General features: G+C 38.9%; 1 protein-coding gene and 1 pseudogene across 1 annotated transcript in view; one reads left to right on the top strand and one right to left on the bottom strand.

The window, feature by feature from the left end:
* Positions 1-7,849, bottom strand: part of LOC100388316 (collagen alpha-1(I) chain-like) — a 108,827-nt gene extending 100,978 nt beyond the window's left edge. The window contains 1 exon segment of the mRNA XM_078370894.1: positions 7,735-7,849. Within this exon segment, the coding sequence (XP_078227020.1) occupies positions 7,735-7,849 (115 nt within the window).
* Positions 7,850-7,868: 19 nt separating this feature from the next.
* On the top strand, positions 7,869-8,443 carry LOC100397737 (peroxiredoxin-2 pseudogene; annotated as a pseudogene).
* The last annotated feature ends 4,437 nt before the right edge of the window (positions 8,444-12,880 follow it).

The raw sequence follows: 12,880 nt of genomic DNA on the forward strand, positions 1-12,880 counted from the left end.
TCTTGTGATGCTGTTGAGCATCATTTTGTTACAATTTAAATAATTCCCTGGCTGGATGTGGTGGCTTACACCTGTAATCCCAGCACTTTGAGAGGCCAAGATGGCTGGATCATGAGATCAGATTGTCAACATGGTGAAACCTCATCTTTACTAAAGATACAAAAACTATTCTGGGTGTGGTGGTGCACAGCTATAATCCCAGCTACTTTGGAGGCTGAGGTAGAAGAATCACTTGAACCCACAAGGTGGAGGTTACATTGAGCAGGGATGGCACTGTTGCACTCCAACCTGGGCAACAGGGTGAGATTCTGTCAAAAAAAAAAAAAAAGAAAAAGAATTCCTCTTAGTATTTCTTGAGACACAGGTTTAGTGGAGATAAACTTCAGCTTTTGTTTGTCTGGCAAAGTCTTTCTCCTTCATTACTGAAAGACAGTTTGCTGGTTATAATATTCTTGGTTGACGTTTTGTTGTTTTTTTTTCCCAGCACTTTTTTTCCTCTATTATTCTCCTCTCTTCTGGCCTTCAATGTTTCAGCTGAGAAGTCCACTGATGGTCTTATCGAGGATCTCTTCTATGTGACAAATCACTTTTCTCTTGCTGCTTTGAAAATTCCTTATCTTTGATGTTTGGCAATTTGATTTTAATGTATTTTGGTGTTGATTTCATCCTATTTTGATCTTTTAGATGTGATGAAACTGCAATTCCACATAACTCCCAAGATTTGGGAAGTTTTCAACATTATTTCTTTAAATAAACTTTCTAGGATTCAAGCAACCCACTGTGCCAGCCAAAATAGCAGTGATAAGACTGATCGTGTTCTTCTGCCCAGGAATCTCTGGTCTGGCTTCCTTCTTGAGTCTGCAACAAGTGGCTCTGCCTTCCCAGAGCTCCAAACACTGGTCAGTAAGGGAACCAGTCCCGTTTACTCTGCATGAAGAGCTGCAGCGCCACGGTGCCAGCAAAACTGCTGCGCTGGCCACTAGAGTCATGCTGGTGACCCATGGGGCTCCTCCACTAGAACTGCTGGTCCGTGAGTGACGAAAATTCGTCTGAAAGTGTGGCATCCTCTCATTCTCTGAGCTTTCACTGGGAGCTACAATCCTGAGCTATTAGTGATCAGCCATCTTGGATCTCCCAGCACTGGGAATCAATAAATTGGACGTTGACTCAGAAACCTAATTAGAAAGGCAGTAATTGTAAAGATGACAGATGGATAAATTTATAATAAAGGGAAAAAAACAGCCTAAGAAGGCAGAGCATACCCAAAATCAGAACCCCTCTCCCTCTACAGGGGATTGCAGTTCCTCATCAGCAATGGAACAAGCCCTGATGGAAAAGGACTGTGTTCCATTATCTGAAGTAGGCTTCAGAAGGTGGATGATAAGAAACTTCTGGGAATTAAAAGAACTTGTTCTAATCCAATGTAAAGAAACTAAGAACTTTGAAAAAAAGTTTGACGAAATCCTGAAAAGAATAGACAATATAGAGAGGAATATAAATGAACTAATGGAGTTGAAAAATACAACACGAGAACTTAGTGAAATATGCACAAGTTTAAATAGCAGAATGGATCAAGCAGAAGAAAGGATATCAGAGGTCGAAGACCAACTTAATGAAATAAAACGACAAGACAAGAATAGAGAAAAAAGGATGAAAAGGAATGAGCAAAGTCTCCAAGAAATATGGGACTATGTGAAAAGACCCAATCTACGTTTGATTGGTGTACCTGAATGTGATGGAGAGAATGAATCCAAGCTGGAAAATACTTTTCAGGATATTATCCAGGAAAATTTTCCCAATCTAGCAAAGCAGGACACGATTCAACCCCAGGTAATAGAGAGAACACCACAAAGATATTCCTCAGGAAGAGCAACCCCAAGGCACATAATCACTAGATTCACCAGGATCGAAATGAAGGAGAAAATACTTAGGGCAGCCAGAGAGAAAGGCCAGATTACCCATAAAGGGAAGCCTATTAGACTTACAGCAGATCTCTCAGCGGAAACCCTACAAGCCAGAAGAGAGTGGGGGCCAATATTCAACATACTTAAAGAACAGAACTTTCAGCCTAGAATCTCATATCCTGCCAAACTAAGCTTCGCAATTGAAGGAAAAATAAAATCTTTTATGAACAAGCAAGTACTCAGAGATTTTATTACCACCAGGCCTGCTTTACAAGAACTTCTGAAAGAAGCATTATACATAGAAAGGAACAACCAGTATGAGCCTTTCTAAAAATATACCAAAAAGTAAAGAGCATCAACATAAAGAAGAATTTACATCAACAAATGGATAAAATAGCCAGTTAACATCAAATGGCAGTAACCCTAAATTTAAATCGACTAAATCCCCCAATCAAAAGATACAGCCAAAACCTAACAGTATATCCAAAGATACACAAAGACTGAAAACAAAGGGTTGGAGAAAAATTTACCAACCAAATGGAGAGCAAAAATAAATAAATAAACAAAAAGCAGGAGTTGCAATTCTTACATTTGATAAAATAGCTTTCAAAGCAACAAAGATACAGTGGTAAAAGGATCAATGCAACAATAAGAGATCTTAATACCCAGATACATAAGACCCATAATGAGATTTAGACTCAACGAGACAGAAAATTAATAAGGATATCCAGGACTTCAACTCAGATCCGGAACAAGTAAACTCAATAAATATTTATAGAGTTCTCCATTTTAAATACACAAAATATTGATCGGCCATTATTAATACCCATTTTTAGAATGAAGCAATATTCCTGTTCTCTCTCCCTCTTTTTCTTCCTCTCCTTCTCTCCAGTTTTTACTTTTCAACATCCTAGTTCCTCACCTCTACTCAATACATTCCTCTGAACACCCGATTCCTTGTGATTCTCCCGTCCCACTGAAACCTCCAATCCATTAAAAAAAAAAATCAGATGAATAAGTTTTGGAGAGCTCTTGTACAGTATGGTGACTGCAGTTAATAGTAACGTATACTTCAAAATTAAGAATGAAGATCTTAAATGTTCTTACCACAAAAAGTTGTTAACTTGATTTAATCATTTCACAATGTATACATATATCAAAACATCACATTGTTTAAAAAAATAATAAAAATAAAATAAATAAATAAATAAATAAACTTTCTAATCCTTTCTCTCCCTCCTTATAAAATTTACATAGTACCCAAACTAGTTTGCTAGATGATGTCTCAGAGGTCCTCAGATTTTCTTTACTATATTTCCTTGTTTCTCTAGATAATTTCAAATGACCTGAGTTTTTTTTTCTTCCTTCTTCTGTTTAATCAAGTCTGCAATTTAATTTCTTGAATTTTTCAGTTTAGATATTAGGTATTGTATTATTCAGCTCTAGAATTTCTATTTGGTTCATTTTTATGGTTTTATTTCATTGTTGTTAGTCTCATTTTGTTCGTGTATAATTTTCTTGATTTTATTTAGTTGTCTGTGCTCTCTTGTAACTCACTGAGCCTCTTTAAGATGATTAATGTGAATTCTTTGTTGAGAAATTCATATATCTCTATTTCTTTATGGTCAGTTCTAGATATTTATTATTTTGTTCCTTGGTTGTATCATATTTTGCTAATTTTTGGTGCTTTTTGTAGTTTTTGTTGGTGCCTGCACATTTGGAGAAATAGCCACCTCTTCCAATCTTTTAAGACTGCCTACAGTAGGAAAAGAGCTTCACCAGTAAACCTGATTAGAGATTCTAGGAGCCTCTCAAATCTTTTCTATAGATGTGCATTGCATTCTCTACTTCTCTCTCTTCCTCTCAACAAAGAAATTTAAGGTTGTGCCCCTTCACTCAATTACAAGAAGCGATGCTGGCCACAGAAAGCTGCCAACCCCTTTTCCCTAGCGCAGTGCAATAAAAGACCAGGACATTGGATGCATGCTTCATTCTTCTCCCTCATCTTCTGGGAAAGAAATGTTAGGGCTGTATGCATTCTCCCAGTCTTGCAGTACCATGCTGGCTACAGTAAGCTGTCTTGCCCACCAGGTGTTAAAACTATGCTGGTTTCTTTAGCACTTTCAGTGAGGTAGAACAGAAACAGGTCTCTCAGTATCCCAAAAGGCTGGGAATGTTGGGTGCATACTCCTTTCTTTCCCTCTGAGAGAGGAGTTGTCAGCTGAATCAACCTTTCTTGGCCCTGAATTATGCCTGAGGAAGGAAGTGATGTGAGCAAAGTGAAATTGCTCTTCTTGCCCATTTCAATGTGGCATTTTGGTTTTTGTGCTCCTCTTGGTTACTATAACTTCTTAAGTGAATTTTGACCTTCTCCTAAAGATATTTGGGTCCATATATCGTTGTTAAATTGGTGTTTCTGTGGCAGGATGAGGGCTGAGAATTCCTATTCTGTCATCTTGTTGACAGCACTCCAAACCTACATTGTATTTTAAAGCTAGCATATATTTTGCTAGTTATAAGGCAGCTCTTTTTGTGCTGCACGCTTAACATATAGTAATGACACAGATACAAGTAAATGTGTTTTAAGCAGGAAACAATAAATCAGTGTTTCTTAACATTTATTTTTGGAACACTTCTTCCAAGAGGAGAGGAAATGATTCTCTGTCTAAATAACTGTGGAAAACACTTGAATAAAGTTATACAAGTTAATTTACAGCAAGTTTATTCAGCCTGTAATATACTGATGGGCCTTGGATATCTCCAAAGGTGAGTGTGCAATGCAACGTTCTCCAAACTCATCTTATCTCAGAACCATTTTTATGTGGAACATCCTATGGACTAGGCATTCTTAGAGCAACTTTGGAAAACAATAGACTAGAGAGAGAAAGATGTACCAGTTCTATCATTTACATTGAGTTTTGCTATTGTAAAACATGTATGTTGAATTTTTATGTTGGCTTTTTGCATAAGATAAAGATGACAGCAGAATAAATCATTCTCTCTCTGTTTCCAATATATTGAATGTCTTCTACAATACCTCTTGTTGTGATAACCTTAAATACCTAGTTGACAGCAAAGATATGATGAAGATAAAACAAAGCAAGAAGAAAAAAGAACACAGTTTCAGAAAGAATAATGGATGCATTAAAATAAGTCATTTACTGAGGGGCGGATAAATCAGGGCATGTTACAGTTAGAAATAATGTACCATCAGAGGATTGAAAGGACACTCAAACACTTACTTAATTTGGGTAATGATGATTATCTATTCAAAGAATGCTCTATGTCTACATTAGCTACAAAACTGTTTTTAGTCATGAAAAATATATTCACGAAACTAAATTGAAACAATTTTGTTTTAATAACATTACCAGTTTAATTAACTAATACACAAATGATGAAATTATGGGTAGCATATTTTAAATTAAGATTGCTAACCTAAATTTCAAGAAATAAACACAATTTATGCTTGTTCAGAATTCACAAAAAGCATTAAAATTAGACTATGTTCTTGCATGAAACTTTTTGCCTACTCATGGTGAACAGAGTACTTCCCTAGGGTTGGGAATAACGAGGATGAATGAAATCTTCAGATAATTCAAAACCTTAATTTTAGTTCACAGTTCCAATTTCCTTCTCTAGTAAATCATATCACTGCTGCTAAAAACTAGGAAACATGACTAATTTTAGTTTACTTTTCCAACTCCTGCTCACACATTAATTTAATGAGCAATGAGAGTTCATAAAGTATAGCACAGGAGAAAGAAGAGGAAAAAAAGAAGAACATCCTGAAAAAAAAAAGTCTACTGGCTGGGTAATCATTTCTTAAATTAATCAAGAAAGCACTGGCAAAATTGGAATCCAAAACAATACTGACAGAGTGAAAGCCTCTTTAGTAATATTATTAAGAAACCTACTGAAAAGAGTGACCACTTTTATTTACAGGCTCAGTCTCTTTGGAAAACATGCATATGCACACTACTTAAAGTAAGGGAAACAACCAGTGTACATTTCGTTAGTAATGACATTCTGTGGTGGAGTTTTTTGACTATTTCTTATCTTAAACAAAAGAGATGAAGGGATTCCACAAGAACAGTCTGGACCCATATTGCCAAGCACCAAGTAGGTCCACATTCATTGCCATTGAATGGATGAAAGAATCACAAAATGAAGAAATGGTAGAATAAGGGGATGCTGCCTCTGATATTAGTTTTTATTTTATGCCCTAGTTGTTCATTTGTGCCTAATTTCTTTTTAATTTTGTGAACTGCCTAATATGTCATTTTCTCTAGGCCTAGGATCTTTTCCCCCTCCCCTATTTTGCCTTGCTCTTGCCCCCTACTGATGGACTTCCTTGATGCCAACTGCCTTCCCAACTACCTGGTTTCCAAGCTTTGCTTACTCTGAGATCTTCCTTTATGCTACAACTTCTCTCATCTTCCCTGACTACCATGCGTAGGGCCAATCAAATCTGTAGCTACTGATTTCCTCCACACTTATCTGTTTTCTCGTTCACTTCCTCCCTGTTGGGTCTAGCCCCACAGTCTATCTCCCTGTCTCCAGGTTATCTGCCCTACCACTCTGAAGTTACCTGAGGGCATACATTGTTACCTCAAAGTATGTCCATAAATGTGAATCTATTTAAACGACTAGATATATTTAAGTAAACATTAATTGCACCAATACCATCAGTCCACGTTTGTGGACATACTCATAATCCACAAGAAGACTCCTCACTTATGGCCAGACAATGACTATAAGCATTGGAGGAGCTTTATGTCATTCCAAGTTCCCAGAGGTTCTAGCTTCAACTATCTGATGTGAAGATTCTGATGCACAGTCAGATTCAGGAACCACAGGCTGGTGTGTCATATGCTTTACACTGAATGGGCTTCTGAACACCAGCTGTGATTCATCAGATAATTATCTTACATCTTAGACTTTTGGAAGATTTTAAAAAATAATTCAACTTTTTTTTTTTTTGAGACCGAGTCTCACTCTGTCACCCAGGCTGGAGTGCAGTGGCATGATCTCGGCTCACTGCAACCTCCGCCTCCCAGGTTCAAGCAATTTTTTTCAATCCTCAGCCTCCTGAGTAGCTGGAATTACAGGCACCTGTCACCATGCATGGCTTTTTTTTTTTTTTTTGTATTTTTAATAGAGATGGGGTTTTGCCGTCTTGGCCAGGCTGGTCTTGAACCCCTGACCTCGTGATCAACCTGCCTCCGCCTCCCAAAGTGCTGGGATTATAGGCGTGAGCCACCGTGCCCAGCGTAGAATCCAGCTTTTTAATGTAGAATTGTAGAAAAGAGCATAGAGATTCCTTTAAAAAATTAAAAATACAACTACCATATGATCCATTCCACTTTTGTGTGTATACCCAAAAGAATTAAAAGCAGGATCTATATCACAGCAACATTATTTACAATAGCCAAAAATGGAAGCAAGGCAAGTGTTCATTTATTGATAAATGGCTAACCAAAACATGGTGTGTGTGTGTGTGTGTATGTGTGAGTGTGTGTGTGTGTGTGAGAGAGAGAGAGAAAGAATATTTTGTATATGTATTATATATACATAATATTCTCCCTATATATACAATAGAATACTAACACATACTACAATATTGCTAAGTGAAATAAGCCAGCATAAAAAGACAAATACTGTATGATTTCACTTATATGTTGTTCTTATAATATTCCCAGGGGCTGGGAGGAAAGGAGAATGGGGAATTATTGTTTAATGGGTATAGAGCTTCAGTTTTGCAAAATGAAAAAATTTATGAAGATGGATAGTAGTGATAATTACATAACAATATGAATATATTTAATACCATTGAACTTTACCTGTAAATAATGGTAAAGATGGTCAGTTTTGGCACTGAGAATGTGGGTCCACGAGTCTGTTTGTCCACATGTCCAGCCTTTGCCCACGCAGCTTTCAGTCATGGCCTCTGTAATCGTAGGCATGGGAAAGCCCGCCCCTGACTACAAGGCCACTGCCGTAGTGGATGGTGCTTTCAGAGAGGTGAAGCTGTTGGACTACAAAGAGAGGTACATGGCCCTCTTTTTCTACCCTCTGGACTTCACTTTTGTGTGCCCCATGGAGATCATCTTGTTCAGTGACCATGCCAAGAACTTCTGCAAGCTGGGCTGTGAAGTGCTGGGCATTTCTGTGGACTCTCAGTTCACCCACCTGGCTTGGATCAACAACCTCCAGAAGGAGGGAGGCTTGGCCCTCCAAACATCCCCCTGCTTGTTGATGTGACCAAAAGCTTATCTGAGAATTATGACATGCTGAAAACAGACGCAGACATTGCCTACAGAGGCTGCTTTATCAATGATGGCAAGTGGGTCCTTCCCCAGATCACTGTTCATGAGTTGCCTGTGGGATGCTCCATGGATGAGGCTCTGCTGCTGGTCCAGGCCTTCCAGTACATGAAAGAGCACAGGGAAGTTGGTCCTGCTGGCTGGAAGCCTGGCAGTGACACAATTAAGCCCAATGTGGATGACAGCAAGGAATATTTCTCCAAACACAATTAGACTAGCTGAAATATAGTGATTCTGTGCCCTTACCTGGGTGCCTGGGCTGGCTGCCCACCAGTGCCCCCACCTGAGTGCCCTGTGCTGACCCAGGAAAGGCCAGACCTGCTCCTCCAAAGTCCACAGTCTGGGACCCTGGAAGGCTAGGTCAAGGTCTTCTCATGCCTCCCCCTGGGAGCTGGTGAATATTGATACCCTCCTCCAAGCCCATCCAGCCACACACAGGCCTAGATGTGACCAATAAAGCATAAGGGACAGAAAAAAAAGGTCGATATTCTGTTACGTATGTTTTATTACAATTTTAAATATCTTTCTTGGTCTTTGGTTTCTAATTCCAAGATGCCATGATGCAATAGATACAGTTTGCAAAATCAAAATTAACTTTCTAAGCTAGAATAAAGATATTATGGTCAGACCTTGACCAAATAGTATAACATTCAATTAATATCACTGAACATTGATCATATTCAAGGCACTATGTTAAGTGCTGTTGGAGGGGGTGGAGAGGCAGAAGAATGGGACAGAATCTCAGGCATAGAAAAATTTTAAATCTACTTTAAAGGATAAAATATATACACTAGTATCCACACTTTCACATGGTATGTAAAAGAGGAATTACACATCATGGGAAAACACAGAAAGAAGAGTTCGGAGCCTAAGCGATGGCTTCATGGAAGAGGTGACGTCTAATCTGAGTCTTAAAGGCTGAGGAGCACATTGACAGGCAGAGATTTTGGATGGCCATTCCAAATGGAAGGAGGGAGCAGTAACTGGAAAAATGTGGGCAGTATTCCAAGAACCGGGAACTGTCGGTTTGGCCTAGAGCCTGAGAGAGACAGAGTAGCCTTTTGGAGATAGGTGGTCAAGGTGGGTTCGATCTACTTTGACCTCATTTGAGGCAAGAAGAAGCTGTAGTTAGAATAAGCACAAAAAAAATGTGGCACATATACACCATGGAATATGATGCAGCAATCAGAAATGATGAGTTTGTGTCGTTTGTAGGGACATGGATGAATCTACATGAACATCATCCTCAGCAAACTGACACAAGAACAGAAAATGAAACACCGCATATTCTCACTCATAGGTGGGTGATGAAAAATGAGAACACATGGACACAGAAAGGGGAGTACTAAACAATGGGGTCTATTGGGGGGAAAAGGGGAAGGCCAGTGGGAGGGGGAGGGGGGAGGGATAGCCTGGGGAGAAATGCCAAATGTGGGTGAAGGGGAGAAGAAAAGCAAAGCACACTGCCATGTGTGTACCTACGCAACTGTCTTGCATGCTCTGCTCATGTACCCCAAAACCTAAAATCCAATAAAAAATTAAAAAAAAAAAAAAAGAATAAGCACAAAAGTAGAGCACTTTAAAATAGGTTTTTAACACGTAATCTGCAGTGGTTATCTTAGACAGGTTTTGTGCATGCAGGTGGGATATGAGCCAGGAAAGTATTACACAGCTGTGTGAAACTTAACCACTTGGAGTACAAAATCGGCTGTAGAAATAAAAGTAAGGGGAGAGGGCAAGATGTTGTAGGAGGCATTAGAGAGGATATGGAGATGTGGAAGGAGCACCAGATTGGGAGCCAAGGCAGGTTCTAATCTTGATTTTACTAGCCCCTTCTTTGTACAGTCTTGGAAAATTATTTGCCATTTCAGATGTTCAGTTTCCTTAACTTTAACATTTGGAGGTTAGACAGGACAATTTCAGTGGCAGCTTTTAGCACTAAAGTTCCAGGATTTCACATTGAATTGATGGTTTGGGAGAGTCATCCTAAGAGAAGCAGTGGTAAAAGCCTAAATCACTCAGGAGGAGAAAGTCAAAGAGAAGGTATGAGCTATCATACAAGATTCTTATCTCTCTTTTCTGCGTATGGCAAACAGGCTATATCTCATCACCTTTATGTTGACAAAGGGAAGTGACGGATAAAAACAGAAGAACACAAAGAGAACAGTCATGTGCATTAGGGAGTCCCACATGTGCCCCTAACACTCAGGCTACACTTTTTCTCCCACAGGAAGTTAATGAAGTTGAGTCCAACCTGATCAAGTTTACTTGTGCCTCCCCAGAGAATCTGTCTCCTACAATGCTCTGCACAGCTGTGAGGCAACCTGGACTGGCCATAGGTTTGGCAGGACGGCAGCACCAGGGAGGGGAGCAGCTGAGATCCTGAGGGCATGTGTCTGTTTTTATGGTCCCTTCCTCTTGGCCTGAATGATGGCACCACCATCACTCTGACAGGCCTGGCAGCAGGTGCAGGACCATTGTTTGTGTTTCCCAACTCTGCAACAATAAAAGCAGGGCCAGGGAAATGGCAGCTGCTCCGTTGAACAAGGCTGTGGTTTGTTTCTAGATAGCTTTGCAGCTGACATCAGACACAAATCATTATTGTTTATGAAGATGCATTCTCCTGTCATTTAGCATTCCACTGCTGAACAAAAAGATTAAAGGACAGAATGAACACAGTACTTGGTTTGGTGCTGTTTTACTTATACTCTAGAACTTCAAGAAAACACAATCCAAAGCTGCCTAATTTGTGCAATGCATGGCAGCATTTAAGCTCTGCTATTAATGAACTAGACTTAACCAGGTACTAAAGAAGATCCAAATGGCCGTCACATTCATTTCATCCCAATGACAGTAACACCTTACCTTATAATAGATTTTTTCACTGTTATTATAGCATTAATATAGGTCCTATTACTTTTCTCATTTGAGAACTCATCTATTCCAGTTTATGAAAAATATCATTCTTACCAGATCTCAATAAAAAGTGAGTTTATTTCTGCTATTCTTTTTTTTTTCTTTTTAAGATGGTGTCTCCTTCTGTCTCCCAGACTGGAGTCCAGTGGCGTGATCTTGGCTCACTACCACCTCTGCCTCCTGGGTTCAAGTGATTGTCCTGCCTCAGCCTCCCTGAGTAGTTGGGACTACAGGTGCATGCCACCATGCCCAACAATTTATTTTTATTTTTAGTAGAGATGAGGTTTCACCATGTCGGCTAGACTGGTCTTGAATTCTTGACCTCAGGTGATTGGCCCACCTCAGCCTCCCAAAGTGCTGGGATTACAAGCGTGAGCCACCATGCCCGGCCTTTCTGCTATTCTTAACATGCCTTTTAGAACGTTAGTCTTAGGAGGCTATGGAATTTACAGTTTGGGTTGAAAAGGATGTACTGTATATTAAATTCCATATGAACAGAGAATCATTTTCTATTTTGTTTACTGATGCCTAGAATTGGATTTGGTGCCCAGTAGATGCCCCATAATTATTTGTCAGATCAATAAAAAAGAAGGCCCATGATAGTAGCCAGGCCTTTATTGCAGGTCAGAAGCCTTTAGAAATCTGTGAATATCTCTTGACCAAATATTCTAATTAGGACCTATTGTCTCTCACAGAAGCGAAGTTCTCTATTAGCAACTATAGTTGTGGTCCAGTAAAAGTGTGTTTCAAAGGAAAACCCCCAGTATATCTTAGGACTATTGGATGATGATAACAATGATGTAGAAGAACTAAGGGAAGCCCAGAGAGTTCATAACATTTCCATCTGGGAAAACTTTGCTGGCGGCCTTGTGGACACAAGAAGAGAATGGGCCCTGGCATACTTGTGTATACTTTGTGTTCATGATAACAATATTTATATATATTCATATGTAAAATAACACCCAAAGAGTTCTAATGTCCATATGTCCTAATGTTGGTTAGCCACTTACACTCTAAACTGAGTTATATAAGAGATGCAAGCTATAGATATGATGATCCATTTGGCCAAAAAAATGGTTTTTATTGTATTGTTTTGATGTTTCCTTAATTTAATATTAGCCTATTGATTTGTTTTATTTCTTCCCAGCACCCAGAAGTTCATATTCCAAAGGAATATTTTTATTAGTGCATCTTTGACAACTGATTGAACACAATTTTTCCAACTTCACTTTTGGGTGGATTAATGTAGGATGTATATATCAATTTAAAGAACAGCTTAAATTTAACATTAAGTGGCATTTACACAACACTGAAAATATTGCAGCAGATAAAATGCCTTCAACACAATAGTTTTTTAGTGGTGTATAATGCCACCTAAAATCTTTAGTAGAAGTACACAGATCTCCATAAAAGAGATAACTGATATGGGATAAATTAGCATACCAGTCTATGCATAAATATTTCAGGGAGGATAGGGAGGATCATAGTCTTAGTGGCCAAAATATATGTGTTCTTTATTTACTATTATGGGGAATCAAAGCACAAGGCATTCCGGACTGGAACATTACACAGACTGCAAGGCAACCCAAGAAGGAAACTTGTTGAAAGCTAATATAATTGATGATCACTAAGAATTAAATGTGACTATTGGAAAAGTATATGGAGAACAAACAGGGTCCTATCAGTGCAACCACTCCAGGATGAGGAGGGATAAATATGAAAATGAATGAGGCC

This window comes from Callithrix jacchus, chromosome 4, assembly GCF_049354715.1.
Source record: "Callithrix jacchus isolate 240 chromosome 4, calJac240_pri, whole genome shotgun sequence".
Taxonomy (NCBI): Eukaryota; Metazoa; Chordata; class Mammalia; order Primates; family Cebidae; genus Callithrix; species Callithrix jacchus.